General features: G+C 43.3%; 2 protein-coding genes across 2 annotated transcripts in view; both read left to right on the top strand.

Moving 5' to 3' along the window:
* LOC150064913 (glutamate receptor ionotropic, delta-1-like) overlaps nt 1-6,630 on the top strand; it is a 106,831-nt gene extending 100,201 nt beyond the window's left edge. Inside the window, exon 6 of the mRNA XM_090329539.1 lies at nt 6,615-6,630. The gene's annotated coding sequence lies outside the window, so the exon portion shown is untranslated. The remainder of the gene's footprint in view (nt 1-6,614) is intronic.
* Nucleotides 946-27,597, top strand: LOC150064912 (glutamate receptor ionotropic, delta-1-like). Its single transcript, XM_090329281.1, has 5 exons — nt 946-1,084; nt 6,378-6,544; nt 6,615-6,781; nt 14,394-14,634; nt 26,937-27,597. The coding sequence occupies exons 1-5, from the start codon at nt 946-948 to the stop codon at nt 27,264-27,266; spliced, it is 1,044 nt and encodes a 347-aa protein (XP_090185407.1). The 3' UTR covers nt 27,267-27,597.
* The last annotated feature ends 402 nt before the right edge of the window (nt 27,598-27,999 follow it).

The raw sequence follows: 27,999 nt of genomic DNA, 5'->3' as shown, positions 1-27,999 counted from the left end.
ATGAACATGGTCCTTTGACACAAAATTGAAAAAAGAGCTAGTATTACCAAATATCACAGGCTTTTTCTCATTAAATGGTGTAAGTATTAGCATTCATTTCACAAAACCTTCAGTATGTCAAATGTATGTAATGTATATGTGATCTTCAGCTGAACTCTGCCCATTTGCTACCCAGTGGAACACAGGCCTGGATGTGTTAAATCACTCACACTGTTGACAAGCAATGCAGCTGAGATTTGGATCCATATAGTTAGACTCCAGCAACTTAGACTGACTTATGCCCAGAGCTGTCTTCCATTTATCAGAGACATTTTCCTCAGCAACAAATATGCTGAAAACACCATTTTAGTGAAAAGAAAATAGTCCCTCATTTAAGGCTACCATTTACCTACTCAATTCTCACTAGTTGGACATTGAGATTATTTCCAATTTCCTACTAGTTTAGCAAGTGCTGTTCTGGGAAAAAAAATCTTCACACACATATCTTTTTAGAAATGGAACAATTCTATAAGATAAATCCCACAGGGGTAGAGTTGCTATATAGGTCGATTTTTTAAAAAGAAGCATTTGATTCTCCTCACCAAACTGCCATTCCAGCAATATGCCAACCAACTGTCTTACTAGCAAGCTGTAAAATTGGCCTTTTCTCTGCAGAAGGTCTGGGGTTTTACTGCTGCATTCTGTGATTTGGCATAGTGCACAATACAGGTATCAGTGTAGCCAGGGTTCAGGCTGTGTCTGGCAACATGTTGCCATTGTATGAAGATGATTATAGGAGTTAAGACTTGAGAGCATGAAAGGCTGAGCTCTGTTTTGTTGGAGTGAATGAAAGGTATAAAAGAAGACAATAAATGTGCCGCCTAGATGGTTAATGCATCAGGTGTGTAAAGAATCCTTGGAGAAGGTACACAACCATATCCCCTCTTCTCCCACACTGTCATCTTAATGGATGACACTGGTGGGAAAATAAGCATTGCCATTCAGTGTGGTGTAGCAGAATCTCCTGGGAAACTGTCCAAGAACAAAGATACCCCAGAAACCCCTTTTTTCTTAGTACCCTCCTCACATCCCAGCAGAATGGAGAGTAAGTACAGGCCTCTTTGCCATCAGATGAAGCCCTGAGGATGACCTAGAAATCCTGCTCAAAAGCTGAGCTTGTTTATAATGAATCACTCCCATTCTCCCAGTCTCAGTTTCTTCATCTATTAAAGAGGATAACTGTACTTGAGAAAAAGATGTCTGGTTTCTGGAGACTCTGCCACCAGGGGATGCTTCACACCCACTCAGGACCTGGCATTATACATGCCTAGCTAACATGCACACTTTGTGATAGCAGCATTGGCACTGGGGTTGGCTGCATTACATTTCTCATCTGGGGAGACCAAACAGTTAGGATGGATTAGAAATGAGTGTGTCGGGGTTCGTTGTTTTAAAGGGTATTATCTCTGGAAGTGTGTGTTCCAAACCAGCTCTGGGAAGGATGGAAGCAGTGGGAGAAATGAAAGACTGTGCAATCTCTTTTTATAACCAGAGAGAAGCACTGGAGAGCCAATGAGTCCATCCAGTGTCATAGGTCACCTGTGGCTGTGGCGTCCAACCTTCCTGCAGCAATGTAGTCCACTCATAACCTGCCAAGCATGGGGCCTCTTGTGGTGTCTATGTGTTTCAGTTTGCAGGCATCCGCTGTGCAGGTGGACATCATAGGTTTGGATTCCATTTGCTGCAATGTTTGCTGGGAGATCAGCCAGGGGTAGTCCATCTCCCTGCTGCTATCCTGGCACCCAGGCGATGAAAACCCAGATGCCCTTGACTGTCTCTAATGCCAGAGATATTCTTTCATTCTCCCTTACCTTCTCACATCTACTTTTTTAAAAAAATTCTTGTACCAACTGTTTTTGGTTTGCTGATTCATTATTTTTATTTTTGGGAAATGGGTTGGGAGAAGAAAGAAGCTAACTATTTAGAAGCAGGCCAAAGAATATTAGGGAGATTTTCTCAAGTGTTTTAGGGTCAAGGATAGAATTTCCTTTATTTATTTATTCATGTACTTATAGTTCAATATTTATTTGTAGTTTATTTATATATTTATTGCCAGTACTAGGACTTTAACTCAGAGTCTGGACACTATATCTACTCTACCACTTGAGCCACATCTCCATTTTAACCTCTTTGATAGTTAATTGGAGATAAAAGTCTCATTGACTTTTCTGCTCTGGCTGAGTTAGAACCATGATCTGTAAAGCTCAGCCTACTGAGTAGTTAGAATTACAGGCGTGAACTCCTGTAATTACAGGCTTATTCATATAGTTTTAATGCAGTCTTTATAATGAGACTATGTTGCACAAGATCTCATTCTACTCTTTAAATTTTTTTTATCCCATTCTACTCTTGATCATAATTTCATAGATTATTTCCTGAACATTGACCATTTAAACGATTCCCCCTTTACTTTAGAGTCAACACTAGATTTGTAATATTTCAAATATTTGCTGTCTTTTAGATACTTTGTGTTATTTTTTTTTAAGTTAAGTTTCAATTTGCCAGTCTGAAAACTATAGTAACTTCCTGGGTTCACATTATGTTTTGCTTCATTAATTTTTTCACAGGATTGTATGTGATGGTCATTACCTCTAAGAATAATCTCATTTATTTTCTTACAAATTTTCCCTCACTAGATATTAATTAGAATACACTATAGGGCAGGGTGTTTGGCTTAGTGGTAGAGTGCTTACCCAGCATGCACTAAGACCCACCCCCCCACCCTGCCGAATTCGATTCCGCAGTACCACATACATAGAAAAAAAAGCCGGAAGTGGTGCTGAGGCTCAAGTGGTAGAGCTCAAGCCTTGAGAAAGCCCAAGGACAGTGCTCAGGCCCTGAGCTTAAGCCCAGAACTGGCAAAAAATAATACACTATAAGCAGGGCACTGGTAGCTCATGTCTGTAATCCTAGCTATCCAGGAGGCTGAGATCTGAAAACTGTGGTTTTAAACAAGATAGGCAGAAAAGTCTATGAGACTCTTATCCCCAATGAAACCACAGAAACCTGAAAGTAAAGCTGTGGGCCTAGTGACAAGAGAAGTAGGCATGAGCAAAAAACTCAGAAACTGAGTTCAAGCCCTAAGACTGGCTGAAAATAAATGAGAGGACAAGTTTGTGATAGGTAGGACAGGAAATATAGTAATTCTTGGCTCTCAAGGCAGAGCCTTGGTACTTTAGTTGTCTTAAGACCAACCAGCAAAATAATAAGATTTCAGAATTGTTAACATCCATAAAAAATTGATTCAGATTCTCCAGTTATCAAATTTGTCATAGTGTTTTTTTTTAATGTAGAAAGGTCTGAAGCTCATTCTACAAGGAAACATGGAATGAATCCATATACAGACAATACACCTGTGGTGGGTGTAGGTGTTTGACTTGGAAAAGCTGGCTCTGAGATGTTTCTGATGACACAGCCTGAGCTAGCAAGGCTTTTGTCTCACACAGAAAGACCAGGAGATATTTGCAAGGTCCAGAATATTCTTCTGGAAATTGATCTTTGTGAACTCCCCTGAAAAAAAAATTTGAGTGTTACACACTGCTAATTGCAGGACTGAGAGGTGGAGTTATTCTAGAGATTTTGAGGCTGTTGAGGAAATTAAGAAGGGATATTTGCAATCCTAATTCCTCAAAGCCAGCCCAAGCAGGAAAATTCATAAGACCTTTATTTCCAATTAACTTTCAGTTGTTCGAAGTAAAGCTTTTGTTCAAGTTGTAGAGTGTTAACCTTGAGGAAAAGAGTAAAAACAAAAGTAGCTCAAAGATAGTGCCCAGGCCCTGAATTCAAGCCCCAGGACAGGAAAAAGAGAAAAGAGAAATAAAAAAAAATGTTAGTGATAAAGATGGAGCTATAATCTGCTTCATTTTACTGCTGTTGGTGCCTTTTTCATTGTTGATTTGGCCCTATGACAAAACATGGCAAATATCTCTAAGTAGTCCTATTTTGGCACTGTTGAGTAGATCAGAAACTTAGCCACAAGAAAACACAAGAAAGACCCCCATTTGTGTGCCAGTGGCTCCTGCCTATAGTCCTAGCTACACAAGAGGCTGAGATCTGAGGATCATAGTTTGAAGCCAGTCTGGGCAGGAAAGTCCATGAGACTCTTATCTCCAGTTAATCACCGGAAAACTGGAAGTAGTGCTGTGACTTAAAGTGGTAGAACACTAGCATTGAGTGAAAAACTTAGGGACAGCATCTAGGCTTTGAGTTCAAGCCGCAGGCCAGGCAAAAACAGAACCCAAACCAAAACAGCAAAATGAGACTCCTACTTTCTCCTCCCTTTCGGAACTGCCTCCCGGTTGAGCAGGGAGTAAAAGTTGGTACATAGTATAGCTTTTCAATATTTCACAGCTGTTTCCATAAATATAGATGTAGTGGTCTTCCTAAACTGTGTTCACTGTCTGAGCCCTTTCAGTAACCACACATGCATGTAGAATGCAGTTGTCCCATTATAGTGACACTGGTACGCTTTGCTCTGAATCTGCTTCCACTTGACTTAACCCAGCTTATTTCTTTTCCTTCTTGGAACCTCACTTGAAAGGTAAAGTGAAGCTGATCTTAATTCTTCCCTCAACATGACATGCCCTTTTGAAATCGTACAAATAACAGTGTCTGATTGTCATGTTGAATTGGGGGTATGAAAGTAAAATGTTCCCAGGTCTGGCTGAAGCCAAATATTAGGTCATAAGTCAACAGTTTTGCTGAGAAACATGGTTACTAAGAAGTTGAAAATGTATATCTTTTCATGAGAAAACTTGTTTGCCAGTAGGAAAGAAAGTCCAAAGACTGTTATCTTCCTACATGGAGGAAGAGAGATGTGTATAATTTGGCAACCTAGGTTAAAGTCCTTTTGGATGTTTGAAATTGGCTTGGTTGAGGAATGAGGGTTTGGTGTGATATTTGAAGTGTTCCCTGATGTGAAAGTTAGTGGGTGACATGGGTGTGTGTTGTTTCCGACAAGGTAGTAGGCAAAATTGTGAGAAACACTAGGAGCAGGTCATTGCCTCTGTAGATCATATTCTGTCCACAAATCCTTCTGATGGATGGAATCTGACAAGAAAAGGAGATATCTTGGATTATATGCATTTATGGTACTAAAAGAAATAAACTCTCACGGAGTGTAATTGCACATACCTGTAATCCCAGCACTCAGGAAGCTGAGGAAGGAGGAGTTGAGAATTATATGGAACCCTGAGCTTTCATATAATTAACTTTAATGAGAGAGAGCGAGAGTGAGAGCAGGTGAGAGAGAGAGAGAGAGAGAGAGAGAGAGAGAGAGAGAGAGAGAGAGAGAGAGAGAGAGAGAGAGAGGAGAGGAGAGGTAGGTAAACAGGCAGAAAGAAAGACAGACAAAGACAGAGAGAGACGGAGAGAGAAAGTATATTCTGGGCTTTCCCAGAGGCAGAAACTTGTGATTTTAGGGATTCCCTATTGAGGAAGCTGAGTCTATGGCTTGAATATCAAGCGAGACTCTGTTTCAATTTCCCAACCACAAAGCAGGAAATAAGAAAGAAGTAAAACCCTGAGCTTTGTATTAGCAGCTATAGTGCTCTTTGAGGAATCTTAGAGGTCATGAAGAGTCTACTGAATAAAAGCAGGGGCTAGGGACAAGACCATTGACAGTTTCAAGGAGGATATACAAAGCACTGGTACAAAGGAAAAACAAGGGGAAAAGAAAATAAAATCAAGAGTCATTTGCATCACTTTCAAAAAAACTAAAGCAATTCTCCTCTCTGGGTGTTTTCCAACTTAAGTTAAAGTTAAAATTATGGCTCAATATAGAAATGATTTCCCATTGTGGATGAGTGTGGAAAGTAGTAGAATGTGGTAGTATGCAGTAGTAGTAGAATGTGGTAGTCAGGTGTGGCTGAGTACCCAAAACAGTGCACTGGATGGGAATATTGATACATGAGTCTGTGTGTCCCCCAACGTCATTCCATGTGTACTGTACATATGCATCAACACATATCCCTTGTGTGTGTGTGTGTGTGTGTGTGTGTGTGTGTGTGTGTGTATGTGTGTGTGTGTGTGTGTGTGTGTGTGTGCATGCTCATCCTCACAAATGAGCAGTGAAAGGCAGAGCCTGACCTGCTGGCAGCTAAACAATTAGGGCCTTGTTCCCAGTGGATTCATCTCCAACTTCTGGACAACTACATGTACTTGACATTTAGTCGTGGCTACTTACTGCGCTGAACACAAAGCCATCATCTCCTGTGCTCACAGCCATCTCCTAGTGCTTTCCACTGTCTCCATTGCTCACAAGTAGCAGCATTTAAATTCCAAGTAGAAATATAAAGAGAATAATATTTACCTCTGCCACTAAGGCCTATGTTTTTCAGGGTGGGTCTTTCCCATCATTGGCAAGTTATCACATTCCCTGTACATCTCTGACCTGAAGAATCTTAATTTACGTTCTGGATTCTTATCTGAGAGGCCAAAAATAGTGGGAGAGTTTTCTGGTGAGCAAGAGAACCTTATAGAGAAATTCCACACGTCCACCATTGAGGTGTCTCACTAGGTAAGACATCACGGTTGATGGCCCACAATCTGACTTAGTGGTGATTTGTGTCTTCCAGGCAAAGAAAGGCAACTATGCCTTTTCGTGGGACGTGGCCGTGGTGGAATATGCAGCCCTGACGGATGACGACTGCTCGGTAACCGTCATCAGCAACAGCATCAGCAGCAAGGGCTATGGCATCGCCCTGCAGCCTGGCAGCCCCTACAGGGACCTCTTCTCCCAGAGGTAGGCTCTCCTGGCCAGCCATCCCGGCAACATCAGGACTTAGGCAGCTTTCTACCAATACAACTTCCACCCCAGCTCCATCTTGGCTCTCTCTGTCAGTGCTGCGATGAAAATTGTAAGGGCATGGTCTCTGCTCATGACAGTTCCTGGTACATGTAGCATGGCACTGTGAGTCATGAGTGCCAGCCTAGGGCATGAGCAAACTGGCAATAATATTCTCCAGAGACTAGAGGAAGTAGTAGAAGGGGAAGAGAGGACACTTGGCTAGATCCAGGAGGACTTCCCAGAGGTGGTGACACCAAGCCCTGTAGGAGTTAGGCTGACAAATAAATAATGAATATCAAATAATGGCTGGGAAGGCCCTAATGATAAGACTTAATGATAAATGTATTGTCAAAGCCAGATGCCAGTGGCTTGCATCTGTAATTCTACCTACTCAGGAGGCTAAGATTTGAGGATCAAGGTTAGATGCCAGGCTGGGCAGAATCTCCAATTAACCACAAAAATGTCAGAAATGGAAGCATAGCCCAAGTGTTAGAGACTCAACCTAGAATGAAAAAGGTTAAGGGACCATGCCTAGACATGAGTTAAAGCCCCAGTACTGCCACCAAAAAAATGTATATCAGTAAGCATTCATGTACACTAGAGTCAAATGCAATGAGTCCAGCTTGTGCTTGACCATGTAAGACTCTCCTATGATTGGTTGGTGTGAATCCATTCCTTGAAGCCTCACCAGCTCTGGACTCTCAGACAAGATCAAGTTTCAACAGTTATTGATGCAGGCATTTAGATTACTTCCTTGAGAAAACAGTCTCTCTGTAACCCACTCCTTTACTCTACTGTAGCAGCTTATCTTGACCTTGGACTAGCTGGCCTGGCCTCAGTCTAGGAACATGGGTAATGTCAGGGGCCTCTTCCTAGCAGCTAGCCTCTCAGCAGTGGCTCTTGTTCCCAAGGAGTGCTACGCTGTAGACCCTCCACTTGCATAGAACTGTGAGGTAGCATTGTGCTGAAGGAAGGACAGGAATGACAAAGCCAGTGAGAAGGCCCCAACTCAGACTTTGTCTGTATCTATCAAAATTCAAGCTGTGGCAGGAATATCTGAAAGGCAGCAAAAGTCTAGGCTTAGAAGCAATCCTCAGTTGCTTAAATGCAATCCTCAGTTGCATGAATTTCAGTACTAAAAGGTCTGTGACCTTTTTATGTGTCAGTCATGAGACTTGAACTCAGGACCTGGGAACTATCCATGAACTGATTTTGCTCAATACTAGTGCTCTACCACTTTGAGCTATAGTACCACTTCCTGTGTGTGTGTATGTGTGTGTTTAATTGGAGATCAGAGTTGCATGGGGACTTCCCTGCCTAGGCTGGCTTTGAACTGTGATCCTTAGATCTCAACCTCCTGAGTTTCTAGGCTTATAATTGTGAGCCACTGGCACCTAGCTGGTGTAAGATTTTTTTTAAATGTATGTTGCTGTTTGGTGCCAGTGACTCATGCCTGTAATCCCAGCTATTCGGAGGCTGAGATCACTGTTTGATGCAAGCAGAAAAACCATCTGAAACTCATCTCCAATTAACAAGCAAAAAGCCAGAAGTAGAGTGGTAGCTCAAGTGTTAAGAGTACCAGCCCTGAGCAAAAACAAAAAAAGCTGAGAGATATCACCTAAGTCCTGAGTTCAAGCCCCATGAGACACATGCACATGTACATACACAGATAGATGTATTGTACATTCTACAGTGGAGAGGATAACGCTGCCATGCAGAACTGCTCAGCTGGTTTCCGGCAGAACAAGGAATAGGACTGCTGTTCAAACTCTACTTCCTCTCTTCCCCTACTTCCTGAGTGTTCAGATTGGTCCCTGCTTCTCATGACCATTGGCGCCTCAGCCTCATAAGGAAAATGGTTGAGGACACTGAACTTGCAAGCAATCCAGTGTCTTGTTTGCAAAACTGGGAAAGGGTTTAGGACTAATTCAGGTAAATGAGGCTTCCGTTCAGGTTGATTTTCAGAATTTCATCCATTTTTCATTTTGCTCCTTACTCTACTCCCTGGGCAACAGAGGATGATTGGTCAGGCTGAAGGCATGAAATAAAGATGGCTTTTCTCTAGGATTTAGGTTTATATGGGTTTGTTTGTCTAGGTGGGAGGCTCAAGACAGTTGCCACAGACCTGCCACCTATGAGTATTTCGATGGAGCTGATGGGACTGATACAGGAACAACATCCTGACAGCCAATATGCCCCCCAAGAAAGCATTCACAGTAGCACAGAGACCCAGTGAGAGGAGGTTGGAGTCCCCTGTATTTGCAATGCTTATTAATCTCCTGAAACTAGACAGAAGTGAGCAGATATTGACCAAGAAGCTTAGGACTTTGCTGGATTGTTCAAAGGAGTAAAAGCTAGATCACAGGAGACCAGAATGGCATTCAACTTGTAGACAGAAGAGATGGGTAAGGAAAAGTTACTCCTTTTCTTCCTTCTACTATGACCCCTATATCCTCCATAAACAAAGGCAGATAGTCTATGTTCCTTGCCTTTCTTGAAAGAGGTCACTTTTTCCTTCTTTGCTTTTCCTCAGAAGGTTGTGTGCTCTGTGATGCCCAGTAAAGGTCCCCACTGGGCTCTCTGGGCTTCTGAAAGCACAGTCAACTGCCTCCACAGGGCAGACTCACCTGGACAGCAGTAACTCTTCTCTGACACACGGTGTCTGCTTTGAGAGGAATACTCAAGACTTTGGAATGCTAACTTCTTGCTAATAGTTGTAGAAAAAGTTTTCTTCTATGGCACATAAAGATTGGTGTGCTGCTTGTTTTCAGCTTGAGTATGCTAGAGAGGAGAGAAGGAAACTGATCTAAAGGTGATGCACCATGCAATGACACAAAATAAAGGTAGCCCCTTGCACAGCTTTATCTGCAATGGCTGTAGCCATCTTTCCCTACACCCTGGAAGCTGAGTTCTTTCCTTGCTTTGACAGAGCCCAGGATGTAGGTGTGTGTGTGTGTGTGTGTGTGTGTGTGTGTGTGTGTGTGTGTGTGTGTGTGTGTGTGTGTATGTGTGTGTGTGTGTGTGTGTTTTCGTGCATGCGCTCACACTTGTGCATATGCGATAGGATTTATGGTCTATAACAGGTTTGCAAACCCCAGCATGCAGAGTGGTCATTCAATAACTGTTTAGTGAACTTAATAGCCATTTATTGAGCACCTACTGTGTAACAGGCTCCACAACTATTGAATAAAGGAAAGCACCTGCAATTATATCTGTCTGGGAAATAGAACAACTGGCATCAGGAAGTGGCTATTATTGCTCTGGCTTCCTCATAAGACTATAGATTATTACAGTGTGCATTAGTTGAACCCCATTCTAGAAGACATTTTATGCCTGTGACTTTTCTTTCCTATTGCTACTGTATTTAAAGTTCCTTTGTTTATTTTTTCTGTTCTTTATTTTCCTATAAATTTCCTTATGCTCTTTCTGGACTGAGTATAAAAGATGTAGAGAATTATAGGGAGCCAGAAGAAAAGGTCAACAAAACTATGTAGCCAGGCTATGTTTCACAGAAGCTGCTTGCTGAGTGGAAGAGAAGGGATCTGACCAGTGTTTCACTATTTCCTATGCTACAACTTATCCTTAAAGAATAGCTTGCTCTCCCAAAAAGAATATAGTCTCTCTGATCCAGATCTCAACACAGGCTTGTCACTTTTCAATTGTAATCTGGGACAAGTGTTTTAGATCCTCAGCCTCCAGTCTTCAAGAAGTGAAACAGACTTGGTAAGAACTATTCTTTAAGCCAAGCTACTCAGAGGACTGTGATCTGAGGATCCAAGTTCAAAGCAATCCTGGACAGAAAAGTCCATGAGACTCTTATCCCCAGCTAACCAGCAAAAAGCCAAAACCGGAGATGTGGTTTCAGTGGTAGAATGTGGCCTTAAGCAAAATAGCCAAAAGAGAATGTAAGGCCTTGAGCTCAAGCCTCAATCTCAGTACACACACACACACACACACACACACACACAGAACAAAAGCAATGAACGAAAATGGGATTACTCAGCAGGTTTTTGTGAGGATTGAAATAGTATGAAATGATTTTCCCCTATTATTTTCTCAGTAAACACAGCTTATACCCAACTAGCCTGGTAAGTCTGTTGGTCAATTTGACCATCTGATTGTTCAACTACTAAGTGAAGATAAAACGTGTAACAGACTTTCCTGCCCAGGTTAACTTCTAACTGTGATCCTCAGATCTCAGCCTCCTGAGTAGATAGGATTAGAGGCATGAGCCACTAGTACCAGGCTCTGTTACCTTTTATGGAGATTTTGTTGCTCATCAGGATGCGAGCTAATGGTCTGTGAGGTAGGTACATTTATTGTCTCAGATTTTTAGAAGGCTAGGGTTTCAAAGTCTGGATTCCAACCATTTGCATTAGCACAGTCTCTAAGGTCCTGACATCTTTTATATCTGACACTGGAGTTCCCATAACTTTACAGGATGTTCAACCTATTCAACCCTGCCAACCAAGACACTTAGATAAGGCCAGTGGATCTGTAGACACATAACTTCCCTTACCTGACACGAGTCATGGGAGATACTGAATGAGACACTATGGCTACCCAGTTAATTCTGCAGTGTGCTATTGGAGAGAAAGCTATGATTTTCAGGAGCATGGCTCCTGACACCCAAATGCATGTTGAATCATGCACTTATCTCAATGTCCAAGACCTTCCATGCATAGCCATATTCTGAGTCATTTGGGCTCATCAGTGCCTTGAACATTTGATGGACTCATGTCATGATTTAACCATGGCCATTTTGGTTTAGGTTAGTTTGCATTATTTGACAAATACACATCTTTATTGGCAGAGCACATGCTTGCAACCTTAGGCCTTAGCTGTGAGAGCAAGTAGATTTATATATTTTTTTAAAATCCATGCGAAAAGAACAGGCAGACCCATCCCAGAAGCCACTACCCTATTAATGTAGTAGGAATACAGTCTGTGCTAGAAAGATGAGGATGCTGCATTTTAGCAGGGACCAAGCCTATGTCCAGGTATACAAGGCTGAGATTTGGCAACTCCAAAGCCTGCTCTTTTCACTCAGCTTGATTGATCCCAGCCAATGAAGGGGCTATGTCATTCTGGATCCATGCTGCTAACAGGTCAGTGGATCCTCTTGAGGAGTCACCATTTGTAACTATTGGATACAATGAAGGATATCTGAGCACTGCTTTAGACCTGTGGTCACAGCCAGCCTGTGACATAAGTCCAAGACAGATACTGCTCAGTTATTTAGGTGAATGTCTTCCCAGTGTGATCAATTGCTGCTTGTTAACGGTGCATAACCAAGAAGATAAAGGAGATCACATCAGATGTTGTTAACTGAAAAACCTCATGGACCAGATTCAATGAGCATGACTTCAAAAACAGGCTTAGTTGACTATTTGGAGTTGGTGTGTGTGTGTGCGTGCGCGTGTGTGTGTGTGTGTGTGTGTGTGTGTATGTGTGTATGTGTGTGTGTGTGTGTGTGTGGCACATGTGGGAAGGATGTACCAGGCTGCCACTGGTTCACTTTTTAGGCTCCTGGATTTCAGGGGGAAGCTACAAAATACAAGTTAGAAAAGCCTCACCAGAGGGCAGCAAGGAGCAGTAGGAGTTGCCCTTCTAAGGTAGAATAAATCCAATCCAGATGCCTGGGCTCGGCTTGTTGTGTACTTACTCACACCGTCCTTCTCCTAACTCACCATTCCACAGACTCACTGGCCTTGTTACAGTGGCTTCACACAACAAATCCCTGCACCAGCCAAGACAGTTATATGTAATTCTAGTCCCAGGAAGGGGCTTCCTTTGCCTCGTTGCACACCAATGCTGCCAACCTCAAAGTAAGTTTGGGAAGGTATTTCATCTCTCTGCGTTTTGATTTCTCTCTCTGTAAAAATGGGAATACAGAAATAACCTTCACAAAGGATTGACACAAAAATTCATCATTATCTACAAAACATTTAACACAGATATTTCCTGGCACACTGAATATTCTAGACCGGTATAAGCTATGATAAATCATGCTTCAGGTGTAATTTAACCATTACTTTCTTCACAAGATCCTCCTTAGCCTTCCTGGCTGAGCTGGCCTCAAAATGTGCCATTTCCTGGCACCTGTACTTTCATTTCAATTCCTGGCACCTGTACTTTCATTTCATTGTATTTATCACAGCTTCTGTCTTTACATTGCTGGCTCTGTTTGTCTTAAGGCTAGTTTCTTATGCCTTGAAAGTATAAGCTCAGCAGGATTAGGCATTACTTTCCACATCAAATGAATAAATGAAGAATCATGTGGGTCCTAGAGGGAGAGACTTGGGTAGACATGTGAAGTATTCCTTGTCAAAAATGCTCTGGAGCGGCCAGGAGTTTGGTCTAGTGGTAGAGTGCTTGCCTAGCATGTATGAAGACCCGGGTCTGATTCCTCGGTACCACATACATAGAAAAAAAGCTGAAAGTGGTGCTGAGGCTCAAGTGGTAGAGCTCTAGCCTTGAGAAAGTCCAAGGACAGTGCTCAGGCCCTGAGCAAAAGCCCAGGACTGGCCAAAGAATAATAAAAATTAAAAAAATGCTCTGGATAAGAAATGTTTTAGAGGTTTCTTTATTTCTTAAATGCATATGTATAATGCATTAAATAAATATATATCATTATATAATATATAATTACACATCACTATTTCATTATATGATGCATCATATATCTCATTATATATATTTATATCATTACATATATATCTCATTATATATAATTATATATATACCATTATGTACCTCATTATACATATATGTATATATGTATATATGCATAATGAGTTTTCTTAGGGATTACACCTAGGTGAAATTGTATACTATTTTAAATAATTTTGCATATGAAATTCTCTCCATCAAGTCATCAGAAGATATATGTAGAATTTTCTAATTGGAATACCATGTTATTCCTCAGAATTTTTCAGATTGGGGAGCATTTTGAATTTCAGATTTTTGTTTTTTGGATAGATATGCTCAACCTGTGGAAATAAGAAATTTCTAAGGTATTTTTATTATGGTTAAGAAGCTTTACCAACGAGTTGGTGTTCAGCAAGGCAGTTTATGAGTACTATGCAATTTGATCACTATCATTCCTTTCAACATTCTTACCTACCCATCCCATCCTAACCAACCCTTCAAATAATTTTTTTTCATATATTTTTTATTGTAATTAATAGAAAGGTTACATGATATTTGCCAGATAGATGGTGCATTCGAATAATTTTTGTAACCATGAATGTCTTAAGCCCACTGTGTGTGTGTTTACTTGATTTGTTTCCATATTTACCTATTGATTCCTTATTCATTCTCCTGTTTTGTTACTGGATTTGGTCCATGGACCACAGAGGAAAGGAGATTGGCTGCTGAGGAGAAAAGAGATAAAACCTGATTAATGTTTTGGGGAAATCACTGTGTCTGCTTGTATGGGTTGTAGTGGAATTTGAGGCAAAGAGTTGCCTCCAAGACTACACATAATAGAACCATCATGGTGGCAGAGACCAGGACTGAGCGGACGAGATCTGTGACTGTGGCTCACCTGAGTTTTGTCTTGCAGGATCCTGGAGCTTCAGGACACAGGTGACCTAGATGTACTCAAGCAGAAGTGGTGGCCGCACACAGGTCACTGTGACCTCACCAGCCACGCCAGTGCCCAGGCTGATGGCAAATCCCTGAAGCTGCACAACTTTGCTGGTGTCTTCTGCATCTTGGCAATTGGTCTTCTCCTTGCCTGCCTGGTGGCTGCCTTGGAGTTATGGTGGAACAGTAACCGGTGCCACCAGGAGACCCCCAAAGAGGTCTGTACCTGGGGTCCTACCTCTGTCTGCCACAACCAAGGAGGGAGGGCGGGAGGGAGGGAGGGATCCCATCGGGCAATTGTTTTCTTCCAGTTAGTGTTTACATGAGGCCTCTTATTGAGAGATATCAGCAATGTATATCGGGAGGGATTCTGGTTTTATTATATATTTTAAAATAAATTTTCATCTATTTTGATTGTTATTATAAAGGGGATGAATGAACAGAGGGTTTGTAGTATCATAAGTCAGGTAAAGAATACATTTCTTTGTGGACAGTGCCCCTCTTTCCTTTGCCTGGTTTTGGTTTGTTTTGTTCTTAAAACAAGAGAGGGAAAAATGCAGGGGACAGTTTCATAGTTTGAAGAAAGCACCACGTGCCAGCCACGGCCACTAAAGTCCTGTATTTATCTATAGAACAAGTACAGCATGGGCAGCGCCAGAGAGCCTTTCCCCACCCTGCCCTGCCCATGTGCCTCCACCCTGACCTGGAGAGATCACCTGTAGGGTAAGAGAGGACCCCATATTCCTTTCTGGTTCTCTTTGCTTACCCAGCCACAGAGGGTGTCCCCATCTCTCCTGTTACCCCTCCTCCCTCTCTCCTTCCTTCTTGTAGGGTTTACATCCTGCTTGAGACACCCCACTTTCAGGGTATTATTGTAGCTCTGTCCCAATGGATGCTAATCACAGTTAAATCTGTGCTTTGATACTTCTCCTGGGGGGGGGGTTCTTTAAGCTCATCTTGGGAATTGTTTGAAATGAAGTCATCACAAGGGCCCCTAGGAGACAGTTCTAAACGATGGCAGCAGGGTGTGCCATTTGATGACAATGTTCTTAGCACAAGCCCAGTCACTGCATTCATTGGCTCTCACATCTCAGCATATACCCCTCAGCGACAGACAGCTGGAATCACAGCCCTGCTTACAGATTCTGTTGGGGTGAGGATGGAAATCCCAAACAAGGGAACTGAGAGGCAACTGACTTGTTATGATTTGTTCATTTTTGTTGTTGTTTGTATTCTCCGGTGACTCTAGTGACACAAGTTCACAAAAATGATTTTTAGAGGAAAGAGTCAAACTCAACTGGGGCAGGGGCAGGGGCAGAAATAAAAACTAGGCAGGAGCAGTGTGAGCGGCCTGGAATCTTCTCAGTCTAATGTGGGGCTGGGAATCTGTGCCTCTGGACAGTAAGAACCTTAGTCATCGTCTCTGTGGTCTGCAGTGGTTGGCTGGCTGTGATGTCATTCACCAGTCTGTAAGGAATTTCTAGCTGAGGACTATGGGGTCTGCTTGCTTCCATCTTTCTTAACAATTCATCCCAGTGAGCAGTGTCATCTGATTTTCCTTTCCTTGGAAGGAGGGCACTGCTGAGAGAGCTCTGAAATATTCCAGGGGCATCTTCCTTTCCTTCCGTATATATTGCCATGTCAAAAAATACAAGGAATGGTTCCAATGCCACCTCCATAGCTCCCCTGTCACTCCCAGACCCCATGAAGGCAGGAAGGATTACCTTTGCAGGGAATTCATGGAATGGTGATTAATTGGAGATAAGAATATCATGAACTTTCTATCCAGACTGGCTTTGAACCTCAATCCTCAAATCTTAGCCTTCTGAGTAGCCAGAATGAATACATGCATGAGCCACCAGAATGGAGCTACAACTGGAAACTTGTAAATGAAGCCACTGGGAAGGACTGGGAATTATCCTTTTAAGTGGTTTCATGAAGAACCTCACTTAACTCTGCAGCTGGGGCATCATGTCTGACCCCTCCACATCCTGGTCATGGCCCTCTCACCACTGCCACAATCATGGCCCATGTGCACAGCACAGGCAGCCAGAGAGGGTTATCCCCAGAGATACCCGGAGGAGGAACAGGGAAGACAGAGTGGATGAAAGAGACACTGGCTGACTCATATAAAACCCCTCTTGGACTGTTTATACTGTCCACCACCTCTGCTAATGCCACCTGGGCTGGGTGCTAGTGGTTCACATTTGTAAGCCTAGCTACTCAGGAGGCTGAGATGTGAGGATTGTGGTTCAGAACCAGCTGGGGCAAGAAAGACCTGGAGATTGCATGTATATGGAAGTGGCCTTGTGGCCCAAGTAGTAGTGTGTTAGCCTTGAGCAAAAGAAGGTCAGAGACAGCACCCGGGCCCTATGTTCAAACCAAGGACTGGCAAAAAAAGGAAGAAAGGAAGGAAGGAAGGAAGGAAGGAAGGAAGGAAGGAAGGAAGGAAGGAAGGGAGGAGAAAGAAAGAAAGAGGAGAAAGAAAATGCCCCTTGGATCAGGGAGTAGAGGTGAGCAGTGCTGGCCTGGCTGATGTGGGCAAGGTGGGGTGCAAGACATAAACTCGAGTTCAAACTCTTAATACATCTCCTAGGAGCCTCTGGAAGGCATTGTCTATTTTTAGTCTTGTCCCTTTGCAACTATTTTCAGTTTTATCTCTTTATAACCCCCAGTGTCATGACAGCTCCAGAATTAATCATCAGTTTGTATGTAAACAGGAGTGTGTGTGTGTGTGTGTGTGTGTGTGTGTGTGTGTAAGAGAGAGAGAAGGGGAGAAACACAGAATTTTATTTTCTGGAGAGACATAGGTAGGAATGTGAGAAGGTAGAGGCAAAAAGAAGAGTGCACGCTGTCTGTGCCCTTCTTGCTTATCTCCTGGTGTCTAAGTCCAACATCTCAGCTATGAGGAGATGAATGTTCATATCTTACTTCTAAAATGCAGCTCTCCTGCCCTGGCTGCCGACCTGCTTCTAGGAAGAGGAGGGTCCATGGAGAGGCATGCAGAGAAGCAGAGCAGCTGCAGTTAATCCTGACATCATTATGATGTTGTATGGAAACATATACTACAGAGAGAGAGAGGGAGAGGGAGAGAGAGAGAGAGAGAGAGAGAGAGAGAGAGAGAGAGAGAGAGAGAGAGAGAGAGAGAGAGAGAGAGAGAGGGAGGGGGGGGAAGGGGAGGAAGAGAGAAAGAAAGAAAGAAAGAGAGAGTGCATAGAGTGCATCCTGGGACTTGAACTCAGAGGTGCTATTCCTGAGCTTTCTTGCTCAAAGATAGTACTCTACCACCACTTGTGCCTCAGCTCCACTTCTGGCTTTTTGATGGTTAATTGGAGATAAGAGTCTCATGGACTTTACTTCCCAGGCTCACTTTGAACCACCAACCTCAGCTCTTAACCTCCTGAGTAGATGGAGTTACAGATGTGAACCATTGGCTTTTTTTCAATTGAAGATGAAGTTTCTTCCATTTCTCTCCCTTCTTTCTTTAATAAGATCACTGGTGGGAGCACAGCCCCTCTTTTCAGATAATTTACCACCTTACTGGCAGGTACCACACAGATATTTCCAGGCAGATCTCCTTTCCATGGATCTCAGCTCTTCTGAAACGAGGAGCAAGTACCAGCCAAGGCCCTAGTCCAGCTAACTCTTTACGGGGCCATAGTGGGTAGTGGTGAGTAACCAAGATTTATTGGGGCTTGAGTTGTTCTGACATGAGTGATAAGAATGAGAAGAAACCCTACATCTGGAGATGAGATGGGATAGTGAATGGCAAATGAATGGTTAACAGGGAAGGAGGGCAGGAGGAAGATGCTGGTAAGGGAAGGCTGGATGTGTTCCTCAGGACTTTTATGTCTGGCTGAGGAGTATAGATTCCTCATCCAAACAGAGCATGGGAACCAGGGAAAGGGCTAACATGACTGTATTTAAGAAGTGAATCTTTCAAACCATGGAGAAATAATGATGGTGTTTAATTTAGATCTACTGTGGCTTGTGTTTTATGGAGCAACATTTGAAATTAGATGAGAGTGTCTACTTACTCCTAAAGCATTTCATTTGGGGCCACCAGCCATATTTCTTAAGAGCAAGGAACCTGTCTTTGGGTGGAGCCCAAGCTGTGTTTAATGGCTTATTCTGAGATTGCCTTCAGAGTTTAGACACCTATTTGGGTAAGAGTAGTAATGTGCGTTCAAGCCCTTAATATTCATGTGCATTTGAGCTCATATATTTTTTTCCTGGGGAATCAGACAATTATGTAGTTACCCAATGCAGGTGAGTGCATCAAGCTCAGAGGATGCAGTAAAGAGCCACCCGCTAGATTTATGGGGTATGTGGAGTCATTGCTCTGAGAATAAAATATTCATGAAATAAAGATGAGAACTGCACAAATGGGAGCTGACATGAGGATTGAGAGATGAATCATCCATCCGTAGGCTGGAAGCTTAGAATCCTTGCTGCTTCCTGCCTTTGCCCACCCTCCCTCGCCCCATGCTTCTGTAGCAGGCAGGAGGTGGCTGGCAAGGGTAGTTGAGTGGCAGGAGACTGAGTGATGGCTGGCCTCTTTGTCTGGCCAGCATCTGTCTGGGCCCTTCTTGGGAGGTCAGATCTCCAACTCCACACTATTCTTTAACAAAGCCTCTCTTCCTTTGATCACTGTTTATTCTGTGTGGAGACTTTCTCTCCTGCACAAATTCCCTTTTCATCTGTTGTAACACTTTCAATCAAGAAAGATGTGCAAAGGGTCTTCAGGCTACTCTCATCCCAGAGACATTCTTGATTCATGGGGACCAAGGGTCTGTTGCCTCTTACGAATGGAGGAATGGATGGTGTGGAGTATGGAAGAGGCACATTACACCTTAGGGTAACTGGCCTGTGCTGGGCAAATTGCAGCTTATCTACTTAACATTTGAAAAAGGCATTCTTACCCTTGGAAGGCCACAGGGAACTGCAAGAGCCCAGATGCATCTGCTGCCCTCTAGAGGCAGGCTTGTCAAAGAGCCATATACTGGCTTTCTGGCTGGTGTTGGTGTGTGCTGGATTCTGAGTTCCTAACTAGGAATTCCTACTTAAAATCCAGATATTAGCATTTTCCCCCCAGAGAATTCAGGAAATGAAGGATGTAACACAGTTCTTCCATGGATCAGGGCTCTCATGAGACAGCTACTTCTTTTAATCCCCAGTTCTCACTCGTCAGCTGAAACTTGAGCCTAATCTGATAGCTACTTTACTGAGGTTGAACAGTTTGGCACATTCTAGTTCTTAGCCCAGGGCCTTTTAGTCGGAGGGGATTGAACACTTTTTGGGTGGGTGTGCTGCTCTGACACCTTGTACTTGGGGCCTAGATGATATCCTTGAGCATTCTTGCTCATGGCTAGCCCTCTATCACTTGAGCCATGGGGGCTCCATTTCTAGGTTTTTCCAAAGTTCACTGGAGCTAAGGGTCTCACAGACATCTCCTGGTTAAGCTGGCTTCGAACTGTGATTCTCAGACATCAGCCTCCTAAGTAGTTAATATCCCAGGTGTGTACCCAGCAGCAGCACTGAGCACTTTATTATATATCACTGCAAATCTCCAAACCAGCCTACTGGCAAAGCTTCCCCTGAATGTGGACAGTGTTAGATACAATTCCATCCTGTAGTGATTGTTTACCTACTTGTCTCTGCTGCAATTCTGCCAGCAACTCCTCACCTCTGAATTCTCATCATTTTTGCCTTCTTTCTGAGACACCGAGGCCTTACTAAGGCATGATGAATATAACTGAAGTTTTGAGCATCTTCCATGTGCCAAGAACCAAAGATGAATGCTTTCTGTAGAACACGAGTTCATCTGGTGGTAGGAGCTCAGAAGTATTTATTCATTCATTCGAATGAACTAACCTGGACTCCTATAAAGAAAATCTTATTCATGTTAAATTGTTAGATAATCACTGCAGTGAGTGAGATCAATGGCATTCGGGTATGGCTGTGCATCCAAGATAATTAATTCTTGAGCCATTTGAAATATAGATGCTTGAACCTCGTTTCATAAAGGGTCATTGTAAGGAGCCACGGACAACTGTAATTGATAAACTACATCTACTCCTGATATTCTGCTAGGGATTAAAATCTCCCATCAACCTTCTGCTAAGTTGTGGATAAATCTTCATAGTGAGATTTGGTAAATATCTAATATCTACTTTGGTATGGTAGGGGAAAAACTTCCAGGTTTTGGAGACAGGTGGATGAGAGTGCTAATACTGATGCTTCACTCGCCATAGAACTGTGTGATCTCAAGCCAATCACTTCACTCCCAGCCTCAGTTTATTCTCATGTTTGCCATTGCTTGTGGGGGCCCTGTCGATTAAGTTACTCCTGGAGGTGAGGGTCAACCGCTGATTTTATCCAACATGACTCTGACTCCCCTAGCCTTTTCCAAGACATCGGTGTCACACTTTACGGGGATCATCTTGGTGGCATTTCTCCCAGTCATTACATCTCATTTACCACCTGGCTCGTTGCAGTGGTTAGTGAGAGAGAGCTGGCAACGATCGCTGTAGTCAGACGAGAAGTCCCTCACTCCTAGTTCTGGTCTTGCCTGACTTAAAGTAGGAGCTGTTGGATTCCAAACAAAGTCAGTTCTAACGAGTCCCGTGTGTAACAGACTGTTACATAGATGATAGTTTAGTTAATTACCGTTTTTCAATATACTGTATTATTTCCACATTGGTGAACAGCAGCTTAATTACAGAACTTTATCTCTCTGCAAGACAATTCCTGAGAGAGATTCCCTGGTAACCTCTGTTGGTGCATCTGTTCATCAAGTTTAATTTGGGGTAAGAAATACAGAGCAGGAATGCAGCTGAATCATGGGTAAATGCAGCCAGTGGGGTTTTATGTCATATTCTTCTGGGGTGTTTGACTAGGTCAGCTGCCTATGCTAGATTAATGAAGGCCACAGAAAGTTTCCAGGTCTCTTTCCTCAACTGTCATTACCTGGCTGAATGCAGAAACCTTAGGATAATGAGGATGTAAACTGATGTAGTTCACATTAAAAAGCCCATTATTGGAATTTGCATAACATTATAGAATGCACCATTTTGTCTCAAAGATGAATAATTATTCAAATTACTCTTGCCTCTTTCCTTGAGTAAGCTGATTACTCCTGCTGCTACTTCCCTTGGCCAGACACAAGAAGGTACAACGAAACATGACCTTGCATGTGTTAATACTGTGACCCCCGGTAATCTAAGAAGACAAGATTGCCAAGCCTTAAATCAGATATGTTCTTTGCTGTTCAGTTCTGGGTGCATACAGAACAATTGGAGCAAGCAAGATCAAGAAAAACTGTGAGACCGACCCTCAGATAGGTTGCATTTCTGTTTTGCAGAGGAGTCATGAAATTTTCTCTTCTTATTCTACTCATTTTCTTTTTTTCCCAGTCTTGGGGCTTGAATTCAGGGCCTGGGCACTGTCCTTGGACTTTTTGCTCAAGGCTAATGCCCTGTCACTTGAGCCACAGCATCACTTCTGGCTTTTTTTGAGTATGTGGTACTGAAGAATTGAACCAAGGGCTTCGTGCATGCTAAGCAAGCACTCTATCGCTAGACTATGCTCCAGATCCTCCATGCTTTGTCTTATCTGGTCATACAACCAGTGGTCGCTGGCTCTTAATGGTCCCCTCCTTTCCCAAGGGTTGTCTTAGCATTGGCTCTACTGGATTAATGGAATTTGAATAGAAAAATGTCCCAGTGGCGCAAGGAAGTTGGATGTTTGACAGCCATTTGAAATGAGACACTCTCTCTAGAAAATTTCTGCAATTGGTGTGGACATTTTCCATGTGTCCTGGTGTAGAGGTTAAAGGCTAATTAATAGCCACAGGACATGTCCTCGCAGCCGGGGAATGGATTCATCCATCCTTAAATTGAAGCAAGAAGAGAATAAATGGGCTTAAGAAAGAATTTATTCAGAAGTGGAGGTATGGCTCAAATCACAGAGTGCCAACCATGAACAAATAAACTAAGAAAGAATATGAGGTCAGTCTGAAGAATTTGAGCCCCAGTATTGGTAAATACACACAGACATAGAGACACATAGATACACACACACACACACACACACACACACACACACACACACACACACACACACACACACACACAGAAAGTATTCAAGACTTTTTATTCAGAAATGCTTATCTTTTTCTTTCTGTTTTTAAATTGATGGTTTTGGGGATTGAATTTAGGACCACATGCTTGCTAAGCAGTGTCTTTTTTTCCATTGGGTTATTGTTGAGGTAGAGTCTCACTGTGTTCTCTGTGTGTCTTGGTCTACGATTCACTCCTCATGCTTCCCCTTGTATCTGGGGGTGACGAATACGAGCCCAGCTATTGTGCTTCCCAAGGAACTGGAGCAATAGGTATAGGCCATAATGACCAGCCAATGGTGAAGATGGAGTCTCTTAAACTCTCGAATTGTTCCCTGATTTTTATAACCCAAGTAACTATTATTGCAGGTTGGAACCACAACACACAACTTACAAACATGGTCTTAAGTTAAATGGCCAGGTTTACATTAACTTTCTGGATTGGTCTGTTTTCTAAATGCTTTAATGGTACCTGATCATCTCCCCATACATCACTGTATTTAACATGTTAGGCTGGATTCTGTGCCCTTTCACTTTTTTAACATACCAGGCCTTCTGCATTCTCTCCTTGGTATCTCGGTGGTGAAAGCATCTATATCAAGAGGGGAGGGGGAAAGGAGGGAGAAAAAGAGAGCTTTCTTGTGTTTTTCTCTTCAGAGGATTTTGATTGGTCTGTCTTTTCCTCAAAGCTCACAGTGTTTGTTTGCCTGGTAGAAGATAGGGGAAGGTTTTTTTCTCTGTGCCCTCTGCTCTCAATTTTCCAACTCCTTGTGATCTTCTTGGACAAGAAGTTATCTTTTTTTCTCTCTCTCTCAAAACCTTGAAAAAAGTAGGAATCACCTTCTGGACACCTAACATTAAAATGACTCTCAGAACAAGAACTAGGTTGTCCCTGCCACCTGCCAGAATCTAGCATGAACACAAGCCACATACTTGCTTCCTGCTGCAAAGAATTCCACTCTTCCAACTTCATTTCCTTCCATTCCCACAGAAGACCTACCTTTGGAGCTCAACCATAGGCATAAGAGTTTACCTTTGTCACAACCATGGCATAAGGGAAACTCTGAGGACCTTACAGTCCTGAAGAGAACATAGAAAGGAAGAAAGTCAGGGTTGCACAACAAACTAGTTCTTCTACTAATCCACAAAACCTCCTGGTAATCAGTTTTCTTCCATGGATGGGTAAACCTTTATAGCTGGGCGATATGCTCAGCCATCCTTCCCTGGGTTTTGTTGCAGGCAGAGGAGGGAAAATTGAATATTTTTGCCAGTTTTGGGGCTTGAATTCAGGGCCTAAGCACTATCCTTTGGCTTTCCTCAAGGCTAGCACTCTACCACTTGAGCCACAGCACCACTTCCAGATTTTCTGTGTATATGGTATCGAGGAATTGAACCTGGGTCTTCGTGCATGCTAGGCAAGCACTCTCCCACTACGCCAAACTCCTGGCCCTGAAACTTGAATTCTTAAACCTTCAAAGTATCTGATATTTGCTTCAAAGTATCTGATATTCTTCTGTTACCAGTCTTCTTCTCTTTGGACATTTAGAAAGTAGCTTGTGACTTTGGCTAATGCAGCAGGTGATGGAATCGCATCCATTATCAGAAGCATCACAGGGGATCCTGGTAGCCAGGAGAAGCTGGGGGAATAGGCTTGGTGGTGGGCAGAGCCAAGGCTTGTCCAGAGGCCCAAAATCAAGGGGCAGAAAGCTGGATAAGGTACCTCTGCCCTCCTGACCAAATACCAACCATTTTCTCTTTGTTTGTCTCTCCAAATAAACTTCAGACTCATTCCTCTTGTTCTTGCTTAGGTTCAGATTGTATCTCTTGGCTAGGTGAACAGGTCACTTGACAAGCTGCTGTCCAGGGTAGACAATCATTTATTTCCTCAAAGCAAATAAACTGTGAGCATATTTAAGAAGAGATTAGTGCCTCTGAGTGATTTGCACACACTAATGTTTCCAAGTAACAGGCATAAAAGACTACTTCAACAATTTTATATGCAAAAATTCAAATGAATAAATAGAAAGACAGGAAGCTGCCACAACTGGCTCAATTGTGTTATACTTAAGCAATGAACTTGAATTTGAACTCACTGACTATAGGAAGCAACGAACTTGAATTTGTTTTGTGATTTAGGGGTTGCCCCTGATTCATGGTTCAACCCATGAACTTTTTTAATGTTGACTATGCTACTACACAAGCAATGTGCCAGCTGGGCACCTGTGGCTTAAGTCTGTAATCTTAGATACTCAAGAGGCTGAGATCAGGTAAAGCCAGCCTGGGCAGGAACGCCCATGGGACTCTTATCTCTAATTAACCTCCCAAAAGTTGGAGGAAGTGTTATAACGCTAACCTTGAGCAAAAGTGCACAGGGACACCATCCACTGAATCACAAGTGAAAGCAAGCTCTACCTGCCTTGCTAAGCTAGGATGTTTGGTAGGTGAGGTGTATTAAATGCATTTTAATTTACTGAATGATATTTTTGACGTATGCTGAGATCCTCGGGATTAATCTCAACAATTGAAGAACATCTATAGTTTATAAACTTCTGAAAGATTCAATGAAACTTTCCTGAATGGTGTTTTCTTCTCTCATGTAGAAACCTGGTGTCACTTGTGACTTTTGCCTCTCAGACATGGCCTCAACTCAAAGCTGGTCTCTTAGCCCCAACTTGCTGAACTGTATTTCTTCTGGCTCTCCTTAAAGGGCTTGTCAATTATGTCCAACTGCCATCTGACATGGATCTGAGTTCACTTTCAAACCAATGTGCTCTCTGACCATCATATCTCTTAGTCTGAAGCCATTTCTCCGTTGTCGTAGGAAACTGTCAGTTTTCTCACTCTGGGAGACTTTGTGAGAATGACAACAGGTTCCCCACCCAAAGTCAAGCACTCTGTGTGTCAACTCTAAACTCATGGGGGCATAGAGAACTGATGGGCACCTTTTTCCATGGCAGGGAACATTTGGAAGGAAGTGGCTTCAGGGCATTTCACCTTATCTGCTAGCAAATGAACATTTGAGTCTTCCTGGGGTTAGCCCTCTGCATCTAAGTACAGGCCAGATGTACTTGGTGGCCTCCTGGAGGAAATTCCTGTGTACCCAGCCCCATAGAAACAAACCTCTGGAGCAGTCATTATTTATTTTTCAGGGTTCCTTCTTTTTCTTTCTGAAAGTGTATCAAGACTTTTGAATTTCTCAAGCTTTCTATCATCCCTCCCCAAATGCGGAAGGTCCGAGTTTCTCTGTCCCATATGATGTCAGCATTGAACCACCCACGAGATTTTCCTTGGAGAGGATTTGGATCCAGTGTTTCTCTTGGAGTGTGGCATCAGGTAGGGGTGGCAGTATATGCTACACCCCATCTGCCTTTATTGGCAAGGTATGCAGCCCACAAATAGGACTGCAACTTCTAATCCCATCTGGGAAGCTTTTCCCTGGGAGAAGAAGCAGGCCACACTCTACTGGCTTCACAGGGAAACAGCTGAAGAAGCAGTTTAAACTTACAAGCTGTATGACCACTTAGATCTTGATGCCTTCTGACATGGAAGGCAAAGCATAAGCTCCTTTAAAAAGAGTGATTTGCCCTTCTATTAATTACAATAAAAATATAAGCAAAAAAGAGTGATTTGGGCCTGTTTTAGATTTTTCTTTTTTTGAGCACATAAACAAGCCAAAGTATCTTCTGTGGTGCCACCAACCACAGTGAGACCATCATGGAGAGAGACAATATCTTTCCAGGCAGTCTCAAAGCCTTTGTGACACAAGGAGAGTCACTTACCCCATGAGAAGTGCCTTTCCTCACTTCCCCGGTCCATACCTAGAAACCTTGTTAGCCTTTCACATAGGGATTTGTACCACTCGTGGCATCCCTGAATGTATAGATCGCTCAGTGAGAGAGCAGGAAGCCCTCTCCTGCTCCACATTTCCCAGATACCTTGATTGGAGACTCGGGTCTCTGATGAAGTCATTGAGCTTCTCTGTACTGAGCCTCCTTTTGCGTAAGGTCAAGGTGATGGTATCAAGCCTTTGTGAACTCAAATGGTTAAGGCATAGAGCATACCAGAGGAAGAAAGACCAATCTTCTATTCCCATTGGGCTTTAGTCTCCACCAGGCCTTGAAAGGGCTTTGTCCCGGTGGATGCTTCTGGGCATGACAATGGTTCTGATGAGTACAGCAGGCATGCTGGAAGGATTGTTGGTACACAGTGCAAGTGTCCTTCCTATGGATTCCCCAGACAACAGAGGGTTGACTACTACTTGAGGGAGGTGGGAGCAATAGGGAAAATACTCTGTCCAGCAAGCTAAACAGGCCAGTACTTTCAGGTATGCAGATGCTGCCACAAGCCAGACTTAGTGTACTGCTAAGGCTTTCTCCTGATCTTCCTGCGTTTTCTCCCCAGGACAAAGAGGTGAACCTGGAGCAGGTGCATAGGCGCATAAACAGCCTCATGGATGAAGACATTGCTCACAAGCAGATTTCCCCTGCATCGATTGAGCTCTCAGCCCTGGAGATGGGAAGCCTGGCTCCCAGCCAAGGTCTGGAGCCTACGAGGGAATACCAGAACACGCAGCTCTCAGTCAGCACCTTTCTGCCTGAGCAAAGCAGCCATGGCACCAGCCGGACACTGTCATCAGGGCCCAGCAGCAATCTGCCACTACCCCTGAGCAGCTTGGCCACTATGCCCTCCATTCAGTGCAAACACAGATCGCCCAATGGGGGGCTGTTTTGACAGAGTCCGGTGAAGACCCCCATCCCCATGTCCTTTCAGCCCGTGCCTGGAGGAGTCCTTCCAGAGGCCCTGGACATGTCCCATGGCACTTCCATCTGACCACGCCGCCTACCCTCCCACCTGCCCAGCCCACCCACCCAACCAGCAGAGCTTTTTAATACGAGAAAATGACCACACACACGCACACACACACACACACACACACACACACACACTCAACATACACACATAGACACATGCCTAACACACACAGACACACAGAGAGACTCATTTTTCTGGTACATATCTGTAAATAATGACAGAATGGAGTGGGGTAAAAGTGTATTTTGAATATTCCCAATCTTCGAAGTCAGTAAAAAAAACCAAAATACCAAAACTGTATGAATGACTTTGTAAATTTTGTTCTATATGAATAAAAAGGCAAATTACTTGTGATCATTCTGAAGTGCCAAAGGAACTTCCCCCATTGCTGGGCCTTTCTGAGAGCAGGAAGGGTGACAGGACAAGCAGCTCCTTTCTGCTGGGGAAAAGAAAGAGGAGCAACCCTGAATGCTGCTGGCTGCCAGGCCCCCATGGCTTCCCACCTTCACCCTTTCATCTCTCATTTCCTTCTTCAGTCCATTGTAGTCAAAGAAGAGCGAGTCTGGAACCTGGTAGCACCGGGTCACGTGTTATAGGGCTAGCCTTGTTTCCTGGTAGCCTGGCACTGAGCAAAGTACCTTGGAAACAAGAC

Source organism: Megascapheus bottae, chromosome 3, assembly GCF_031878675.1.
Source record: "Megascapheus bottae isolate mThoBot1 chromosome 3, mThoBot2.hap1, whole genome shotgun sequence".
Lineage (NCBI taxonomy): Eukaryota > Metazoa > Chordata > Mammalia > Rodentia > Geomyidae > Megascapheus > Megascapheus bottae.
Note: the sequence above shows the minus strand (reverse complement) of the source record. Positions and strands in the feature narration are given on the sequence as shown.